Source organism: Zonotrichia albicollis, chromosome 11 (genome assembly GCF_047830755.1).
Source record: "Zonotrichia albicollis isolate bZonAlb1 chromosome 11, bZonAlb1.hap1, whole genome shotgun sequence".
Classification (NCBI taxonomy): Eukaryota; Metazoa; Chordata; class Aves; order Passeriformes; family Passerellidae; genus Zonotrichia; species Zonotrichia albicollis.
The window spans coordinates 2,806,205-2,824,956 of record NC_133829.1 but is presented as its reverse complement, the minus strand read 5'-3'; the positions used below and the strand labels follow the sequence as shown (position 1 = coordinate 2,824,956).

The 18,752-nt window shown below is 50.6% G+C and overlaps 2 protein-coding genes across 3 annotated transcripts in view; both read right to left on the bottom strand.

Annotated features, from left to right (window-relative positions):
- Nucleotides 1–246: 246 nt before the first annotated feature.
- Nucleotides 247–6,647, bottom strand: SNRPA1 (small nuclear ribonucleoprotein polypeptide A'). Its single transcript, XM_074549169.1, has 9 exons — nt 6,398–6,647; nt 5,515–5,662; nt 4,944–5,022; nt 4,556–4,602; nt 3,734–3,836; nt 2,991–3,070; nt 1,797–1,872; nt 1,373–1,466; nt 247–436 (listed from the first exon to the last, which is right to left on the bottom strand). Exons 1-9 carry the CDS (start codon nt 6,477–6,479, stop codon nt 378–380), a joined length of 768 nt encoding a protein of 255 aa, XP_074405270.1. The 5' UTR covers nt 6,480–6,647; the 3' UTR covers nt 247–377.
- A 3,670-nt stretch (nt 6,648–10,317) lies between these two features.
- PCSK6 (proprotein convertase subtilisin/kexin type 6) overlaps nt 10,318–18,752 on the bottom strand; it is a 39,665-nt gene continuing 31,230 nt past the window's right edge. For both annotated transcript variants that reach the window (XM_074549167.1, XM_074549166.1), the window contains 8 exons: nt 17,664–17,843; nt 16,982–17,084; nt 16,243–16,439; nt 15,719–15,806; nt 14,521–14,612; nt 13,108–13,237; nt 11,996–12,108; nt 10,318–11,555 (listed from right to left, as the gene is read on the bottom strand). In XM_074549167.1, coding sequence (XP_074405268.1) covers nt 11,458–11,555; nt 11,996–12,108; nt 13,108–13,237; nt 14,521–14,612; nt 15,719–15,806; nt 16,243–16,439; nt 16,982–17,084; nt 17,664–17,843 — 1,001 coding nt within the window. In that variant the 3' untranslated portion in view covers nt 10,318–11,457. The remainder of the gene's footprint in view (nt 11,556–11,995; nt 12,109–13,107; nt 13,238–14,520; nt 14,613–15,718; nt 15,807–16,242; nt 16,440–16,981; nt 17,085–17,663; nt 17,844–18,752) is intronic.

Sequence of the window (18,752 nt, the reverse complement as noted above, 5' to 3'; positions counted from 1 at the left end):
ACCGCCCGGTCCGCTGCCACCTCACATCCGGGCCCGCCCCGCTCCACCAATCACCGCCCTGTCCGCTGCCGCCCGGAAGCGCCGCCAGGACGCGCCGCGCCGCCATTGGCGGAGTGCCCAGTGCGACGTTTAGCTGCGCCAGCCAATGAGAGAAGGGGGCAGGCGCAAGGCAGCCAATCAGAGGGCGCCGAAACGCCTCCCGCCCCGCCCCGTCCCGCCCGGGAAGCGGACGCGGCACCCCCGGGAGAAAAAGGGACCGTTCGTTTATTGAACAGCGAAATGCGCGAGGACGGGGGCGGCGGGCCCCGCCGGGGACACCGGCACGGCCCGGCACGGGAAAGGGCTCCTGGGGGGGCCGGGGCGCGGCACGGCCCCGGCTACGATCCGTTTGGCACCGTGTCCTCCTCCATTTCTTCTTCGCCATCCTCCGATGGGCCTGAAAGGACACGTCAGAGTTTTAGAGCAGCTGCTGAAGGCGTTGCTGTTCCTTTTCCCACCCCTCTGCAGAAGAGTAGTAACGGGAACGTTTAAAAACTCTACAGAAAGGAAAATCAGGTAGTCCCAATGTACAGGAAAGAGGTGCTATGGCCGCCCTACAGCTGAGCTCCATCTCTGCAGAGCGCCCAGACTCACTGCTGAGGCACTGATGCTCAGCAGAGGTCCAGAGAGACTCTGTAATTCATCTCATTTTGTTAAATTGATGCCTCAGGTTTTAGCTTTTCTATTTTTCACATTCTGTGCTGCTTTAGTGTGTAGTTCTGAGCTTCATTTTAGGGTATTCTGAGCTCTCTGCACAGAGCAGGGACACAAAACAAATCCTGCTCCAGCTGGGGACCAAGGACAAATGATCCAAATCCCAAGACTATAATCAACATGGGCTGGAGAGAGAAAAACAAGCAGGGTGGGACTGCCTGAGCTAAAGCTGGAATGGGACAATGAACTGCAAGGTGCAAATGGAGCAGAACTGATCCCGGGACAGAGCCCGTGCCCCTCGTGCATTGTGGGAGGGTTCATCTTGGGTGCAGCCCTGGCTGGGCTCTGGTGCTGCCCAAGGTGGATCCATTGAGGCCTCCTAATAAATCCCTGCTGTATTCTTTAGCTCTGTCCAGCCTCTGTTCTAGGTCAGCTTTCAAAAGGCATCAAAATAACTGGGATGAATTTTGAAGTCACCCAGTGCAGCAAAGCCCCTTGTTGGGCACCTGGCTCTGCAGGGACAGCCCGGAGCTGCCCCAGGCCAGGCTGTCACAGCCAGGCTGTGCTGCACAGGTGACAGACTCACTCTGTGCCCACCCAGCTCCCCACACAGACCACATGCAACCAGGAGTGAGGAGGGCAGGCTGTGTTTGAGGAGCAGACAGACAGACAGACAGACCTTGTTTGCGCTCCCTGCCGGGGATCTGGCCCGCCTGCAGCAGCCCCTTCAGCCGCTCCACCTCCGCCAGGGTGGAGGCGTTGGCGATGGCAGTCTGCAAACAGAGCTCAGTCAGTGCCCACAGCAGCACATGGCACAGGCTGCCACCAGCTAAGGGACACTCAACACCCAGCAAACTGCCACTGAATTCTGCTTCTAGAAAATTCTACAAATGACAAATCATTACCGCCCCCCTCCCTTGGAAGAACTCTAAGCTCAGGTTGACATTTCATTGAAGTTTTCAAAACACAGATAGGTCAGAAGAAAACTTACAGGAAAAGAATTTAAACCAGAGCCAGGATATGCTGATCTATTTGTCTGAACAGCACAAAGGAAACTTTTGTTCAATTTGGATCCATGACAGCTTTTCTCATGACATATTTACCTTAATTGCCTCCACGTCCCCTGGGGAAGGCCCAGTTTTCTTTTTGTCTGTTGGCAGGCCAGCCCCTGGATTGAAGCTTCAAAAGGAAAAAAAAAAGACCTGTTACACTTTTTGAAGAGTAGCTGCTTCTCTTAAATTGAAATGCTTCCAAACTAGGTTTGAAAGCATTTCATTCCATCAAGTGTAGTATCTTATCTTTGTTAACAAACTGATACAGTGAAGAATTGCCTCCTTCAGAAACACCAGCATCTTGTCCTCACTGTCCCATTCCCCCCCTTTCATCTGCTCAGAGGCAGAACTTAACTTTATTCATCAGGCAGTTGGCAAAAGCTCTTCAATTTAGATGTTGTTGAACACTCAGCTGCTCTGCTGCCATGACAAAAGCAGGGTGGATAAATAAAGAGTAAGAGAAAATGGGGTTTCTGTTCCCATGTGTCAGATGTGGTGTTACAGCAGCCTGAAGTAAAGCCTACATTAAACTGGAATTCATCTCAACAGCCAAAAGAAAAAGGTTATCTGCTGCTGCTGCTTTAAGGAGATCACCTGACCTGAATCCCTTTCCACTCACAAACCTGAGCTCAAATCTATCTGTTAGAGGTTTAAATGCTGAATAAGGTCAAGACATTCTTCTACTTAACCATGAATTTGAAAATGTTGTGATCTGAATTCTTATTACCAAATACGTTGATCAAAACATATGGTGTACCCCACTGAACAATTAAACTAAATAAACATATACTCTAATAGCTTAATTAAAGATTTTCATTTGTATTTCATCTCCTAACTACAGCAGATTTTGCAGTTTATTCCCAGAATAAATATATAATTATTTATTTTGGGAAATAAAACAAAAGAATTCGGCAAAACAAAACCAATCATTTAGGAGAAAAATCCCACCAACCACAAATCAAATAATGGCCACTTCTTGCAGTTAAATAACAAAAACAAAATTAGGCTTTCCTGCTTGTTGCCCTCAGTGAATCCAACTTGACCAAGTTAACTCTTTCAGAAAAACTTCTGAGATGTATTCACCATCCAAAACTCGGGGTGCTTGCACAAGGCACTTGTGGCTCCCCAAGCTTTTGAGGGATCCTGGCAGCAGCTGCTATTTCAGTTTTCTGCCTGACACTGCACACAAAGGAAGTGGTGTTTCTGAAGGAGGCTGCCAGTGGAAATTTGTTTGTTTTATCTTACGTTTTTGCTCTCCTGGCAATATCCTTTGCAAGCTGTGCACCCCGTTTGCCCTTGAACATTTTCTCTGCCTCCTGTCGCTCCTACAGCGATACCACACACACACACAAAGTTAATTTGAGAACATCACAGTCTGCAAAGCTTCTGTCTTGGCCAAGAAAGACACTTTGGCTCATCCTCATCAGTGAAATTGGTACATGGAGACCAGATGTAAGAACAAGCAGATAAACATTGCCCAAATATTCAGAGAATTATCAACTTTGTGCTCTTAAAATTAAAGAGCTCTTTCCCACACTCATCCCCCACCCAGTGGTGTTTGCTCATTTCTTTCTCTAGAGCTGTCTCCTACCAACACCAACACCAGAGGGACAGCAAAGAGTAACACTCAACAAAGACACTCAAACTTAATTAGACATAATTAAACAGATTATATCCTTAACAGAATGAATCCATGAAAGAAAACAATGAGAGCATTGTAGAGCCACTTACAGTTTCAATAAAATTTACAACTGTGGCAACAAGGTCGCTGTTAGTGGTGAATTTTCAAGAATGCAAAAAAAACCCCAAAAAACCAAAACTACTAACACAAAACAAAACACCCCAAACCAAACAAACAAAAACCAAACAAAACCCAAAGCTAACCAAACAAATAAAAAACCTACCCCCCCCAAAAAAAACCAAAAAAAGCCCAATTAAAAAAAAAATAAAAAATCCCAAACACCTAAATCAAAAGCAAGCAGACTTACTTTGAGCTTCACTTTTTGAAAATCCAGCACTCTGACCTGGGGAACTTTATGAATTAGATATAATCTGTAATGTTTCTTATTTGTTACAGGATTCCTTAGAACGCTGTGAAGGAAATAAAGGTTATAAAGAAGCTCTTAATACAAAATATTTTAAAATACACTTGTATTGAAATATATGAATACACTTGTATTGAAATATATGAATATACTTGAAATGCATCATGTACTTCCTGCTGTAACAGGTAACAAATAACACCATGAAATAAGCCTAGTGACAGTGCTCTGATATTATGGAAACTATAATAAAAACTTGCACTTTAGCAATTCAGTAGATTTAACTGAAGGATGACATAAAGAACAACTTCAAAATAATCATAATACTCCCCCAAAAAAGTAACTGAAACATCACTTTTCTCTCTGATCAACTGAAAAATCACAGGACAAACTGTGTTTCTTTCTGTTCCTCACACCAAATGTAACATTACTGAAGAGTCCTTGTTTAAATGCATTTTAAACTATTTTTTATCAACAGATTAAACCTTTTGGTTTTAGGTTTTTGAAGGATAAGCTCACTTCAGCATTTGTGTACTGGTTTATAGAGCTGTTAGATCTCATTTTCCCAACAGTGATATAAAACCTCAGACATGAATTACCAGATGCTCATGAGGAGTAGAGCAAACACTGTTTAATTCAATTTTTAGACATAAAGGATCTGTCACAGCTCATAGAAAGCAGAGCATTCCAGACCAAAGCCAAGGGCCAGGCCAGCAGCAGAGCTCAAACACCAGAGAAAGAGCAGCTTTTCTTTTTGGGGTTACATACCTCAGGTAAGTCAAGGATTTAATACTTGATAATGGATCCAGTTCACCCTGGGTAAAGGGAGCACAGCAAGAAATTTTAAACCTCTTTAGCAAAAAAATCAAATATTTGAAAACAAAGTTCCTGAACTCATATCTATTTTAGGGATTAATTAAATTACTGCAATTATTTTAATAGGAAAACCACTAAGCTTTGTGACTGCTGTTGCAAATCATGTCCATTAAAGGATGTACACAATTAACTACTGCCAAAACTGTAGGATATTACTCTAAAGGGAAAGAACCAACTATTACCAAAAGGATATGGCACTACTCTCAGGAAAATGGTTAATTACAGGGATGAAAACCACAAATTTTCAGCTTGTTTAGCTTCATCCTGCATGGCAGCTTACCAGTTCAGCAATGTTGTTGTTGGTGAGAATGAGCTCTGTGAGGCTGGGCAGAGCCTGCTCCAGGTTCTCCCCAATCCGACTGAGGAACAACAAAAACAAAGGGTTCATTTAGGGCAGGAATTGGCAATGCTGGAAATACACAGAGAAACAAAGTAACACAGAGGATCTCCCTGTGAAAACCCAGTGTGACACTGGCAGAATCTGGGTGAGCATCCAAAACACTTTTCTAATAAAGCTGGCAATAAATCACTGCAAATATTAGGTGCAATATGATACTTAAATCTTATAATCTATTATGATCTATTCCCTTGCAGGTATTCATTTTCTCATGTCTTTATGGAGCTGATTACTGAAATCCAAAGATGTGGCCAGTCCCAAACTCTGCATCTCCCTGTCCTGGCAGAGAAACAAACACTGAATCAGGAAGGAAACTGAGAGAGCCCACACAGAGCTCAGTGCTGATTTCACTGCCTGAAACAAACACCCCTGCCCCTGCCCAGCACTGAAAGGCACACACCCCTCTCTCCCCAGAGCATTTTCCTCTGCCCACGAGGCCAAGCAGAGCCCTCACCAAATCCTGTTGTTGTTCATCAGGAGCGTCTTCAGCCTCCGCAGCAGCGGGAACCCGTCCAGCTTGCGGATCTCGTTGTCAGAGAAATCGATGGCATCAAACTGGTCCAGAGTGGCCCCCAGGTTCTCAATGACTGGGATTTTATAGCCTGGGGAGAGAGTGCAGGGCAGGGGTTAGATGTGCCCACAGAGCAGAGCAGAACAGAGTGTGTGGGGGCTCTGTTCTGGACTGGGGATGCTGATACGGCTCAGACAAAACATCCTGGGATCCACTCTGCTCCACACCCAGACCAAACTCTCCCCCTCAAACCCAACAGCTCTCACGGCTTTTGGAATCCTCCTTCCTCCCCCTCAGCAAAACACCAGCTCCCTGCCGGGACGTGTCCTCCAAACCAGAGCAACTTTTCTAGCACATGCCCCGTGCAGAGGCACATCCACCCCCACACCACAGCACATTCCTCCCACATTTCCCCCAGTTTCCCCTTCTTGGTGGTTGGCACGAGATGATCTTTAGGTTCCTTCCATCCTAAACCGTTCTACCACTCTGTGATTCACCCCTCACATCCCCCGCAGGTTCCGAAGCCACAGGAGTCTCTTTAATCGTTCTTCATCCCCAGCCCCCGGTCACTGCAGCCCCTCCAACAACCTCCCGGTCCTGCCTGGGCACCTCCGGCCACTGCAGGCGCCGGGGCCCATTGGGAGAACCATCACGGACCCTCCAAACCCATCACAGCCTCTCCTCCGGGGCCCAACACAGTCCCACCGCCAGGCTCCATCACTGACCACACACCCACCCACACATCCCCCCAGCCCCGGGCCTCAGCCCTCCGCCCTCGTCCGCCCGTTCCCGGCACAGCCCCTCTCGCCCCGCGGGGCCCGCGCACCGCGCAGGTCGAGCTCCCGGTCTCGGACGGCGTTGGTGTACTGTGCCGCCTGCTCGATCAGCTCCGCCGTGAGCTTCACCATCGCGACACAAGGCGATACACGGCGACACAAGGCGACACACCGGGACACACGGGATACAGCGGGACACACGGGATACAGCGGGACACACGGCCAGACACGGCCTCACACCGCCTCACACCGCGCCAGGCCGCGCCGCGCCGCCGCAGGGCACCGCGCCGAGCGCCGAGCCCGCGCAGGCCGCGCAGCCGAGCGCCGAGACAGCGAGCAGCAGAAATCGCCCCTCCCCGCCCCATCCCTGCATTCCCCTCAGGGACTGATACAGCCCCAACACCGCATCCCTGCATTCCCCTTCTCCTCAGGGACTGATACAGCCTGAACACTCCATCCCTGCGTTCCCCCTTCAGGGACTGATACAGCCCCAACACCTCGTCCTTGCATTCCCCTTCACTTGAGGGACTGACACAGCCTGAACACCCCATCCCTGCATTCTCCCTTTTCCTGAGGGACTGATACAGCCTGAACACCCCATCCTTGCATTCCCCTTCCCTTCAGGGACTGATACAGCCTGAACATCCCATCCCTGCTTTCCCCTTCTCCTCAGGGCCAGCTCCCAGCCCCGGCCTGAGCCCTGGCTCATAAGCCCAGGAGAGAATTGGCCTTGCTATCAGCACAGGTGCCCCCAGAGGTTCCCTCCCACCTTGTGGTGCTTCCAGGCACAGATTTATCTGCAGAAATGCGGGCAGAGCAGGAACACGCTTCACGCCATGGCTGGTGCTTCTCTTCAGACAGAACCGTGCTCGAGCACTTGCTGGTGGCCTGGGCACCTTCAGCTCTTGAAGCTTTCCGTCCACCCCAGCAGCAGCTCAGCTTTTGCTCCTGGACATTGTGTTGCCCATAAGCGCCTTCCCCCTGCAGCTTTTGGGGCAGTTTCTCCATCATTTCCATGTGCATTGCTGGGCTGAGGTGCTGTGATGGGCTGGGAGCACCCCACAGGCTGCAGCACCACACCCCCCCTTTATCTGTGAGACAAGACGTGCTTGCAAATGTCACTACATCCCCCTAACCGGCTTTGGGAATTTGGGGAGCAGCAAGGAAGGGCTGGGAGGAGCGCTGGGGGAGCTGAGATGGCTCTGGCCGCTGTGTCTGGCCAGGAGCTCCCTGGGCTGGGGCTGGGGCACCGCCTGGCATCACTGGAAGGGCTCAGCTGGAGGGTGAGACACGCTGCAGGTGACTGGACTGAAAGTGACGCCCCCAAACCCCTAAAATGTGCTGTCACCACTGCTTCTGGGGAAATCCTTCCCAGCCTTCAAGGCCCACAGAGCAGGATGAGGAAGGATGATTTCTGTCTGCGCTGCTATCGAGGGAAGGATGATTTTTGTGAGCCATGACGTTTCTGTGAACCCAGAGGGTGTGATAACAGGCTAAGCACTGCTGCCACGTTTGGCACTGCTCAGGGATGGCTCGTGCTTCTCTTTTGGGAGCTTCTCAGGGCATCACCCCGGGCACAGCGCCCGCCTGTCCCCAGGACTGCGGCGTCAGAGCCGGCCCTGCCAGGGATCAGCTGGGCTCAGGCAGCTCCTATGCTCCCTGCTGGGAAAGCTCCCTCACCAAGGCTGTATGGGAGAGCACAGTCAGGTTTTTATAACAGCTGTATTTGTTTTATAACATAGGAGGGAGCAAGAACAAGAGGGAGCTGTCACAAGGAAGAACCCAAGAATTAGCAGTGCTGTTGTACGTGACTCAGGCATCATGCAGCCTTAAAGACAACAGAGACTTTAGTCATTTCAGGCAGTTCTTACAAGGAGACTCTTCCTAGCCTCCTGGAAAGCAGGTCCTGCCTCTGACAAGGCCAAATAAAGCATGGACCTGTCTCCCTTAGCACAATGCATCTGTTTGCCTCAGCTCTGCAGCCACAATAGAATTGTAATTGCAAGCAGATGGATTCTGGGTCTCAGACGCTGCACACAAGCTCTCCACAGTCCTTTCTTTGCAATGGAAACTCAAAGCAATGATTTTTAAGATCTGTGCTCCCCACCTGCCAACTGCACAATGGCAGATGGCCGTGGCTGCAGCCCCACGGCCAAACTGCAAACGAGGAGTCAGGCTGTGCTAAGATTTTCCAGAAAACAGCTATTATAGATTTTGCTTTGGTGCCAAGAGACAACAGAGAAATGAGCTTTAATAAATTGCCTAAATATGCATTTATCTGGAAGACACAGCCACTTTGATCCTCTGAGCATACCAGTCAGACTTTAATAGCTCCAAGCAAGTATTGCAACAGCTTGGAGAAATAATCTGAATTTTATTACTTTACAAGAATGATTTCTGAGAGAAGCGCTGGAAGCTGATGTTGTTGCATGAATTCAATGTGCAGAATTTGTTTTTCTTTCCCTGGCAGGCTGGAAGGCAGCAGAAAGCAGGATAGAACTGGGACTGCTGGAGACTGGTCATCTTAAATTGCATTGCCTTCCCCAGTGTGTATTTTAAGTTATGTCAAGATGTAAGAGTAAGCATTTTCCTTTCTTTGTAGCATTTCAGTACATCTAAATATACCAGGGAGCAGTATTTAGAGGCAGGCTGCTGTGAGCCAGAGAACTGGAAGGCTGGCACAGTACTCCTGATCCACAGCTCCTGTTTTCTCACTAACCCAGCAGGAGAAAAGAAGTTTGGTATTTTCCAAGCAAAGGGGCAGAAGCCAGGAGTGTGTCACCCCAGTTCTGACCTCTGGTTTGGCCTCAGACTGAAAGGGAAATCCTGCAGCCAAAGAAATTTCTGTATGTGATTAATTCACATTTATCATCTGATAAATGTGAAGACCAACAAAATGCAGGAGCCCAGAGCTGCACATCTCTGAGAAAGCAATCCTCCCTTGTGGGAGGGCTCCATTCTTTTCTTTTTTCCCCACTTAAAAACTCAGTTCCAGATATCCAGGCACTACCCTGGGCACTTGGCCCATGGTTGTTGCAAAACCAGCACAACAAACAAAGGATTCCACAGCTGCCTCCATGCCCAGACACACCAGCAGCTCCTCTCCTTCCCAGACAGCCAACAGGGAACAGTGGCCCTGTGCTGGGAACTGCACTGGGGAACTGCTCAGGATGTTCCTTGTATGAGTGGGAAAGGAGAACAAGCCCTTCTGCCAGCTCATCCAGGATCCCCCACACTGGAGAATTCACCCACCCGTGCCCCAGCACAGCCCCAACCCCAGTGAGATGGCCCTGGGTGCACCAGCCCCGCCTGGCACAGGGCAGGTATTCAGGATTTGAGTTTCTTCTGGAGGTTAAAGACCTTTACAACAACAATAATGAGTTTTTTGCAGATGCAGCTCATCTGTTCCTGAGCATTTGTCCCACAGGTGCTCTGAGCTGAGAGGAGCTCCAGCCAGGGGAGCTGCTTTGTTCAGCAAAGCAAGGACATGCAGTGCCTCCAGCCAGGGCTGCATGAATTTGGAAAAAGCACAGATTCATTTGTCAGGGGAGATCAATAGTTTATTAACTTAAAGATCAGTTCACCAAAGCTCCATCTTTCCTTGGATTTGGTCCAGGCAGGTGAGGGCTGGAGACAGTGTGGCTTTCCCCTCCTCACCTGGCTGAGGTGAGCTCTCGTGGGCAAGCCCAGGCAGGGCAGGTGTCGTTGCAGCCGAAACCAAGCAGGGATTATCCCAGCTCCCTGTGGAACTGGTGACAATTCATACTGGGAAGTTCACTGGAGAAAGGTTTAACTCATTAAAACTATTAACAATGAAAATCAGAACATGCAGCGTAGGAAAGAGTGTTTACATATGTCTGGTGCAAAGAGTGGCTTTGCAGGGTCAGAGAGGAGAAAATGAGAAGGAATAAGACACAAAAAGATACCCCACTCCCATATAAAAAACAGTCCACAGAGAAAAAAAACAAAGGATTGTATAAGTTATTTTTTAAAAATCTGTAAAACAACATAGCCAAGGATATTTTAAACACAATTATATAAACACCACGACTTACTATTAAGAGAGAGCATGAAAAGGTTTGTTTTGGGGAAGGGTTTTGTAGAATTAAGTTTCCTGGCTGGATCCCTGGAATGTATCATTTGGGAAATAGATGCCCAAGAAAAATCACTGCCATTGGAACAGGAGGATTTTGTCTGAGAGAGAGGGGTGTACCCAGCGAAACAGGGGGAGGATCGTAATGCAAAATGCCAAGAAAGATTAATTGGGACAACATCTCATTTAAAGGAAGGATTTACCTTGTTCCAGAACTGACTTGATCAGCAATGTACAAGCAGTTCCAGGAGGGAAATACATTTTGTGGTAAGGCCGGTCCGTGTGGACAACCCCCCCAAAACCCTACGACTCCTTGTAGGCACACACACGGGGTTTGCCTGGCTGCAGTCACCCGCAGGGCAGAGCCCTGCTGGGCTGGCACACCTGCAGAGCCACGAGGGGCAGCTCTGGCTTTGGTCCTCAAACCTCCAGTCATTGCCACGGCCAGAGGGAAGCGGTGAGCGACGGAATCCGAACAGGAGAGGCGGAGTGGGCCGTGGCCCTGCTCCAGAGCCACCTGGTTCATCGTTTACCTATGTACAGAGCACGGCGCTGGCACTGCAGGGTTACATCAGCTGCACCTGGCACGAGAGGGCACCAGAAACGAGCCAGGAGCGGCTCTGTCCTCGCAGGTGTGTGAAGTCCTGCCTCCCTCGTGGCGAGGGCTCCGCCGGCCGCTCGGGGCGGGCGGATCAGTAGGGTTCCTGCGAAGAACCAAGTGTGTGTACATGGATCATGCATTGGTCCCTGCTCACCAGGAGTGTTTGAGAGTGTTAATATCACCACTTGTCTGCTGCTTCCAGGCCTTGATCACTCAGGGTACGCTCCAATCTCTGCTTAACATATTGCTATAGAAACGCGCCGACAGTGATATTAAAGCTATCAAACTTACGAGCAAATGCTTGACAGCACCATGTAAACTCTCCCAAAGCTGAAAAAATAAACTTTTGTCCTAAACATTTGGCAAAACTGGGCTGGCAGTCAGTGGAAGTCCTGGATGGATGCAGCCGCTGAACTTTACCCGGCCATAAGACACGTCTGACAGCAGAACTGCACAAACAGCTTCTTTTCACAGAGCTTGTTTGATTTCACCATCTCACAGAAAGTCTTGTCAGCTGGGAGGCCGGGGTGAGGAACAAGAGAAAATGAGAGCAGATTAACATTTTAAATAAACAAACACTGCATGTAACAGGCACAGCAACTGTGCCAGTGTTGGGGGAGACAAAATTGAAAAGAAGTCGCTTTTTAAGGGCATCTTTCACATGGTTTTAATGAAGGAATAAAGGAGCTTTGCAGTGAGTGGGAGAATTAGCCCCAAGACTAAACTATAACGAAATACAAGTGCTTGGATGTGTTTGAGCAACAGGCAGATATCCAGAAGCAATGCCAGGTGAGCCACCTGCCCCCCACAGCCGGAGCCCAGCCCATTGCAGCCATGCCCCAGCAAGCCCAGGAGCTCCAGCACTTTTAGCTTTAAATGGTGAAGGGAATCCCCCAAAACCTCCCATTTTCGCTACCAGGAGAGCACTACAGTGTCAGCAACTCTGCCACTTACCATTGGTACAGGTTTCATTTGTCACACAGGAGCCACCGAGGAGGCTGTAACCTTCCTTACACCTGAGGCAGTTTCCACTGGAGCCCTCGCAGGCTGAGCAGTGGTCATCACACCTGGGGACAGAGACCTTGCTGTGGCCTGAGCCAGCACCAACACCCTGGTCAGGCCACCCTGAGTGGGCTGTCAAGCAAAAGGCATCTGCTGGCACTGTGACAGCCAGACCAAACCAGAGGATGTAGCGAATGGCAAATTTGAAGGTTGAAATGTTATTGAAGCCCTGAGTTTGGTGAGGCCAGCTCAATGCCCAGTGACAGCTATGACATCCCAAAAGTTCTTGCCTTCTGCGAAGATTCAGTGGGACATGCACCTCATGTCCCAGCCATCCCAGCTAGAAAAAGAGCTGCAAAGGGAACCTGTGCTGCTCCCATCCATTTGCTGAGAGTAAAGAGCTCAGCACTGTGCTTCCTGCCTGGGGACAGTGGCTTGTGGAGACTGTGTCTGAAGTCTCTGGGAAGGGATGCTGGTCCCTTGTTCCTCCCGGATGAAGAAACAGTGCAGGTGAGTGAAACCCCAGTAGGCAGGGATAGCGTTGTGTGTTCCCAAGTCATCTTTAATCCTTGCCTTTCATGTTTGCTTCCATGAGGCTGAATCGACTCCCACTCCCCACTTAAAGCTCAGAGCTCCGGAGAGAGTGGGAGCAAATTGTTGCCTCCCGGCATCTCCGTGTCTCCGCACACAGCCCCGTGCCGGGCAGGGAGTGGGGAACACTCCTCCAGCCTGGCCACAGGGCCAACGGAGCAGGTTTAATTGAAAGCTGGAATATTTATCTAAACATTGCAGTTCCTCCCACACATCCTCCAGAGAGCCTGGGGCTGAGGCTGAGCCCCTTCCACCATAGCCCCAAGACACCTTGGCTGGCTCTGGCAGGGAGCGTGCAGCTCCACTGCTCCGAAATCCACAGGGCAGGGGCATGTGGGGTCCAGCCCCACAGCTGCCCTGGCTCCCTCATCCCTGTTTGAATTCCCATCAAGCTGTGAGCTGTTTCCAGCATGATCCTGTCGAGGCTGGCAGTGCTCCCCACCAGCCCTGGCTTTGCTCTGGTGGTTCTGTACCTCTTGCAGACTTTGTTGGGCAGCCCGTGGCTGTCGGCGGGGTAGAAACCCTCACGGCAGGCAGGGACACAGCGCCAGTGGGGTGCAGGGCCCTCGGGGGTGCAGGGGGTGCAGTCCTCCTCACCTGGCCCTGTGGGGACAGGGAAAAGGGAAAAATGACACCTGGGTGGGTTTGGAGACAGTGCAAAAAGCCCCATATGTGATGGGGGCACCAGCTTGGCTTTGTCTTGCTCATGAATGAGATGCTTGTTGTGCCACGGGGTCCCGCGCATGTGCTTGGCTCCCATCCCAAAAAACTCAGTTTGCACCCCAAATAACACAGCCAGGACCCAGTGTCTGTCTCTCTGCAGAGCCAAAAGCTGCCTACCAGGCTTGGTGACAAAGAGCACATCAAAATCCCCTCTGGGCCATCCCAAGCATGCACCAATTTGGATTTCCCCAGGGTGGAAAAGAAGATGCTGAACTGGGCCAAGGAGGAGCTGGAGGGGAAAAGTGCTCCAGAGAGGAGCTGGGAAAGCAGAGGGCCCCACTCTGATGCTGTGTGTTGTGGCTGGACAGCAAAGCTCAGTGATGGAGGTGGTATCATTAAAGGGCTTCCACGCACCAAGCTTGAGAAATGGTTATGCAGGAAAAGGAGGAAAGAAAAGGCTGGAAAAATAATTGTGGTGGAGTACCTTCACACTGACTGGAATAAGAATTAGAAGGGAAATAATTTTCTTCAGGGATTAAGAGCCCATTCCCTTCTAGCCTTGCCAACAAGATCAATAAATATTTTGGATTTAGACTAAGGCAATTGCCCATGTATGATAGAAGAGGTTCATGCCACTGAACATGGATTGTCTAAAGATCATATTATCATCAGATCTATGATGATTTCGAGGGCAGACGCAAACATTAACAATGGAAAATAATTGGACTTGCAGGAAGCAAGGAAGGCAGGATTTAAAGGGAATGCTGAGCAATTTGAGGCAGCTGGGGGAGGCCAGGAACAGGCAGCCCAGCACCGTGGGGCAGCTGGGATAACATGGGATAACACAGGATAACACACCTCAGCTGCCTGACATTTTTATCTGCTGCAAAGCCACCTTCCATCACTCTGAGAGGGTTTTACAGCCTCCCCCACAACCTTATTAAACTGAAGCACCTGGCTTCGGGGAGATCGAGAAATAAAAAATGGCTCTAATAAAAATGTAAAAACTCCCCTAAAAACCTTTCCAGCATGAACATATACCTCACAGGACATGCTGGAGACTTGGGACTGCTTTCCCTCAAGCACGCTCTGCCTCGGCTCAGGGTGGTACAGTGGGGATTGGCACCTGGTGCAGAGGGGTTTGGGGCTTTGCACGGGATGCTGTGGGGCCAAGGAGGGATGCTGTGGGCCCAAGGAGGGATGCTGTGGGGACAAGGGCGTACCTGTGCTGGCAGGGCAGGTCTCACACCGCCAGGGCTCCCGGCTGAGGTACATGGCAGGCTGGCACTCTGGCACACAGCTCTCCCCTGCCAGGCTGCCAGGAAAGCAGAGAACATTTGCACCCAAAACTACAGGATATGGGGACTCAACACAGCCCATTCCCATCTCCTCATCCCCCAGTGTCCTACGGCATCCTCAGCCTGCAGTGCAGGAGGTGTTGGAAACCCAGCCAGCGTTTTAGGAGAAATTAAAATCCTGCCTGGACCAAAGGGACAGCTGCCGGTTCCTTAATTAAGTATCCAGGAGGAAATAATTTTTTTTTTTTCCCATGGGCAGCCAGCCAGGCTCTCCTGAAGACCTTTTGCACCAGTGAGGCTCCCTGGAATAAAAGGAAATTGGTTCAGTGCCGTGGCTGGGCCGGTGCTGCTTCGCCGTGGCAGGGATGATTTGAAGTCCCAGCTTAAAAGGATATTGGACAATAAAAAACAAGCACCGCGTGGATTATGTCTGACAAGTGCCTCCACTTGTGCTTTTCTGAGGGAGTAGATAATCTTTTTGGCAGCAGGAATTTCTTTGTCTGAGCGAGCCCCACTGCTACACCATAGCTCTGGCTCACTTGCAGTGCCTGAACATTGCAGACTGCCACGGGATTGTACTTCCATGAGCAATTGGGGATGGAAAACAGCCTCTCCCTAGTGCTGACACTGGGCTCTGTGTCCCACAGATGCCATTGGGCCAGCAGCAGTGGCACCCAGTGGCCCTCCCAGGGTCAGGGTTGCCCTGCCTGCAGTGCTGGAAAATCACTGTCCTGTGCTAGCCCCACTCAACAGGTACATCAAATAAAATTTTCAGCATGGATGAATCTGAGGGAAAGTTTTCTGCATTTGCAGGGAGGATTCTCAGCCTGCCTGAAGCAGCTCAGGCTGGTACCAGCTCTACACAGCACTTACCCACCACCCTGGAAAGAGCTGGAGAAAATGAAATTAAACTTAAATCACGGTTTTCAGCTAAGAAAGAGACACTAATCACCCCCTTTAAATTCCCAGACCTCCAGCACACTGCACCAGAGCTGCAGCACCATGGAAGCAGGATCTCTGGTCTTGAACTTAATTCACTCTCTAATTTCCCATCGGTTTTCCCAAATTTAAACCACAGGTATGAGTGCTGCAGGTATGAACTCCTCCCGTGCTGGTGTTTTACCTGAATCCCTCTTTGCATGCAGTACATTTGTCTGCTTCGCCGACACATTTTTTACAGCTTTGATGACATTTCAGACAGCGTTTCTGACCTTTCAAAAAACAAAGCAAAGCAGAGAGAATAAAATCCGGACGGTGATTTGCACGCAGCAGCCGGAGCTGCAAAGCCCCAGTGCACCCCAGCAGCAGCTCCCCAGGGTGGAAAGGCACATCCCTCCCCAGCAGATCCCTGCTATTGCAGGTGACCTTATCTGTCACCGCGTGCTAAAAGGAAAATATGCTTTGCAAGCAGCCAGGATCATTAATTACAGTCTTCTAATTAAGAGTTTCAAGTTGAGCACCTCTGCTTTGCATCACCCTCTGAACACCCAGAGGTTTCCCTCCTCCCTCCACCGTGCAAAGTGTGTCAAGAGGGAAATTCAAAGCCAATACTCAAGAATCAAGGTGTGTTCTCCACCCAGAGTGCTTAAAATAGAAGCAACCCCAGCACATCCTCATGCTGCAACTTGCAATGATAAACATCCTTACGTTCCTCGGCGTAGAAGCCGGGAGGACAGAGCAGCACGCAGGTGCCCATCTCGGGGTGGTGGTAGAGGTTCCTCTTGCAGGCCGTGCACTGGCTGGGTCCCCTCCCGACGCAGCGCTCGCAGCCCTTGTGGCACCGCCGGCACCTCCGGGCGCCGTTGTCCCCGAAGAACCCAGCGGGGCACGAGCTCACACACATCCTGGGGAGGGAAGCGGTGCCACTGGGCTTTGGTGCCAGCACCGGTCACCTCCCACCTCAGGCACCTCCCGCCCCTGTCCCCTCGCCTGCAGTGTTTGGGGTGTCCCCCAGCCTGGGCAGCAATTGGAGCTCGTTTACTTCTTGTTCTGTGATTTACAGTGTCTTGGAAGTCACAGCTCTAATACGGGAATCTCTTGTCCCAGCTGTAGGTAAAGTTTCACTGTGCTGTCCCAATGGAAGCCCCAGTTCCTGACAGCTCAGCTGGCTGTCCCTTGGGTGTGGGTGATCCCAGCCAGTGAAGCCAAAGCTTCTTCCCCAACATTATTATGTGGTCAAGATCCTCCAGGACTCTCCAGCTCCATGTCCTCTACCCCACTGTGCCCTAATTCAGGACAGGGATCCTCACACCTCCTCCACCCATTTAATTTCTCATACACTTTCTCTGTGCAAACATCTATCACCCACACTAAGCTGTGAGACCTGAGGCAAGGTGCTGCTGTCACCTTGGGGACCCCATGGGGACACCCCACCACCATCACTCACCTGCCAGTTTTCACACTGCCCAGGCTGTAGTGGATGCAGTTCAAGCACTGGTCAGCATTGGGGCCATCACAGCCCTGGTCACCACACTCAGGGTGGCACGGACCTGAGGAGGCAGAGACCAGCTCTCAGTATGGAAGAAGCTGAGCACCCTCCAGGCACCACTGCCAGGATGCTCTGAGCACACCCTCCCAGGAGCAAAGGACACCTGGACCCTTCCCCTATGTTATTCTATATTCTATATATACTATATTTTAAATTTAATGCTATGGAGCTGCATGGCTTTGGGTGCTTGTCTTTCCTGCAGCTCATCCTTCACAGAAAGAATCCCACCCAGCCATCCTCTGGCTGAGCACTGGTGCAGGAGCAGCTTTGAAAGAAGGACCTGCTCCTCAGGGAGCAGCAGAGACACCCACCCCTGCCTTTGCTGGAGGAGGGAAGGTGGGCAGAGGAGCTTTTTTTACCCCTCAGACAGCTGCACCACCAATTTGTGGCTGGGACGGGGCATTTTCCTACCTTCTAATTTCACCATGCTGCTGCCCCGTGCTGGCCACAGGCCCTGCTCCTCCCAGCCCGCCTCAGCCCCTGGCAGGATCAGGCCTCGTGGCTCCCCCAGTTTTTATCAGGGTTTTCATTTTCCAGGGCACTCTGGGGTGAACAAGGTGGCAGCTCAGGCAGGGCTTACCCGCGTACTCCTCCTCCTCCTCCGCCACCTCCACCTGGCTCTGCAGGAAGGCGGCTCTGGACGGCTCCATCTCCGACGTTGGCACCTCCAGGGACCTGCCCCGGGCCTGCGGCCCACTCAGGGCAGTGTAGGGGTGCTCGCCTGTCCCGTAGAAAATGAGGCTCCACTCCTTCAGCTTCCCTGTGGGGCAGACACAAGGTCACCCATCTCCTCCCTGTTTGGGGGACTGGGTTTTGGGGGAAGCAGGAGGAGGATGGACTGGACCATCAGGGTGTCACTGCTGGCACAGCAATTCAGAAGCAAACAGTGAATACCCAGAAATGTTCATCAGCCCCTGAGCTTCCAGCCCACACAAATGCAGCTGTTTAAGCCACTTACAAAGGATTTTTAATTCCATAACTCATCTGAGGAACTGCAGCATCACCACAGTCTCCGAGTCCAACACTGGAGAGAACCGGTAATTTTAAAAGCTCCACAATAGAGGATTATTTCTGTCTGACAAAAGCCACCCGGCACACACTGGATTATTTCTTGCTGCTGTTGCTCCAGCCCTCTCTTTGCCTTAAACAACAGAAGTCTGAGCTTGGCATTCCCCAAAACACTGTAGTGCACCTGGTGAGACCCCCCCAAGGCCTCACACCCACACCAAGACCCTCCACAAGCCACGTGGCTTTGGGGAGAGAGTCCAAAAATGCTGCTGCTTCTTTCCAACGCTGTTTTTCTTCCAATTCCCCATCAATGCGAGTCACTTCATGCCCGCAGTGTGCTCGGCTTTAATTCCTAATCCCTGTGTTTCCAGGAAGGGCTTAAAATTTGCAATACCCAAATCCCTTGGCTCTCTCAAAGGGAGAGAGGACACACCTGCTGCACCAAGCAGTGCTGGTGTGGAGCCTGCGAAGGGCCAAGCTCCGGCAGCATCAGCTGGGGAACTGCCTTTGCCAAAAGAATTGAGTTTGCCTTAAATCTAAAATATCCTGCGTGAAGAAAGGCCAGGCTGCACAGGGCTGGTGTGGGGGTGCAGCAGTACCAGCGACATGACACTCTTAGTATTTAATTTATATTAAATTAACCAATTTAGTGGTATTAAAT

Coding starts and splice junctions, on each gene's coding strand:
- SNRPA1 (XM_074549169.1), bottom strand. CDS start 6,479: ATGGTGAAGCTCACGGCGGAGCTGATCGAGCAGGCGGCACAGTACACC. Junction 3,071..3,733: donor TTCAAAAAGTGAAGCTCAAA/GTAAGTCTGCTT, acceptor GTATCGCTGTAG/GAGCGACAGGAGGCAGAGAA. Junction 437..1,372: donor CGGCAGGGAGCGCAAACAAG/GTCTGTCTGTCT, acceptor GTGTCCTTTCAG/GCCCATCGGAGGATGGCGAA.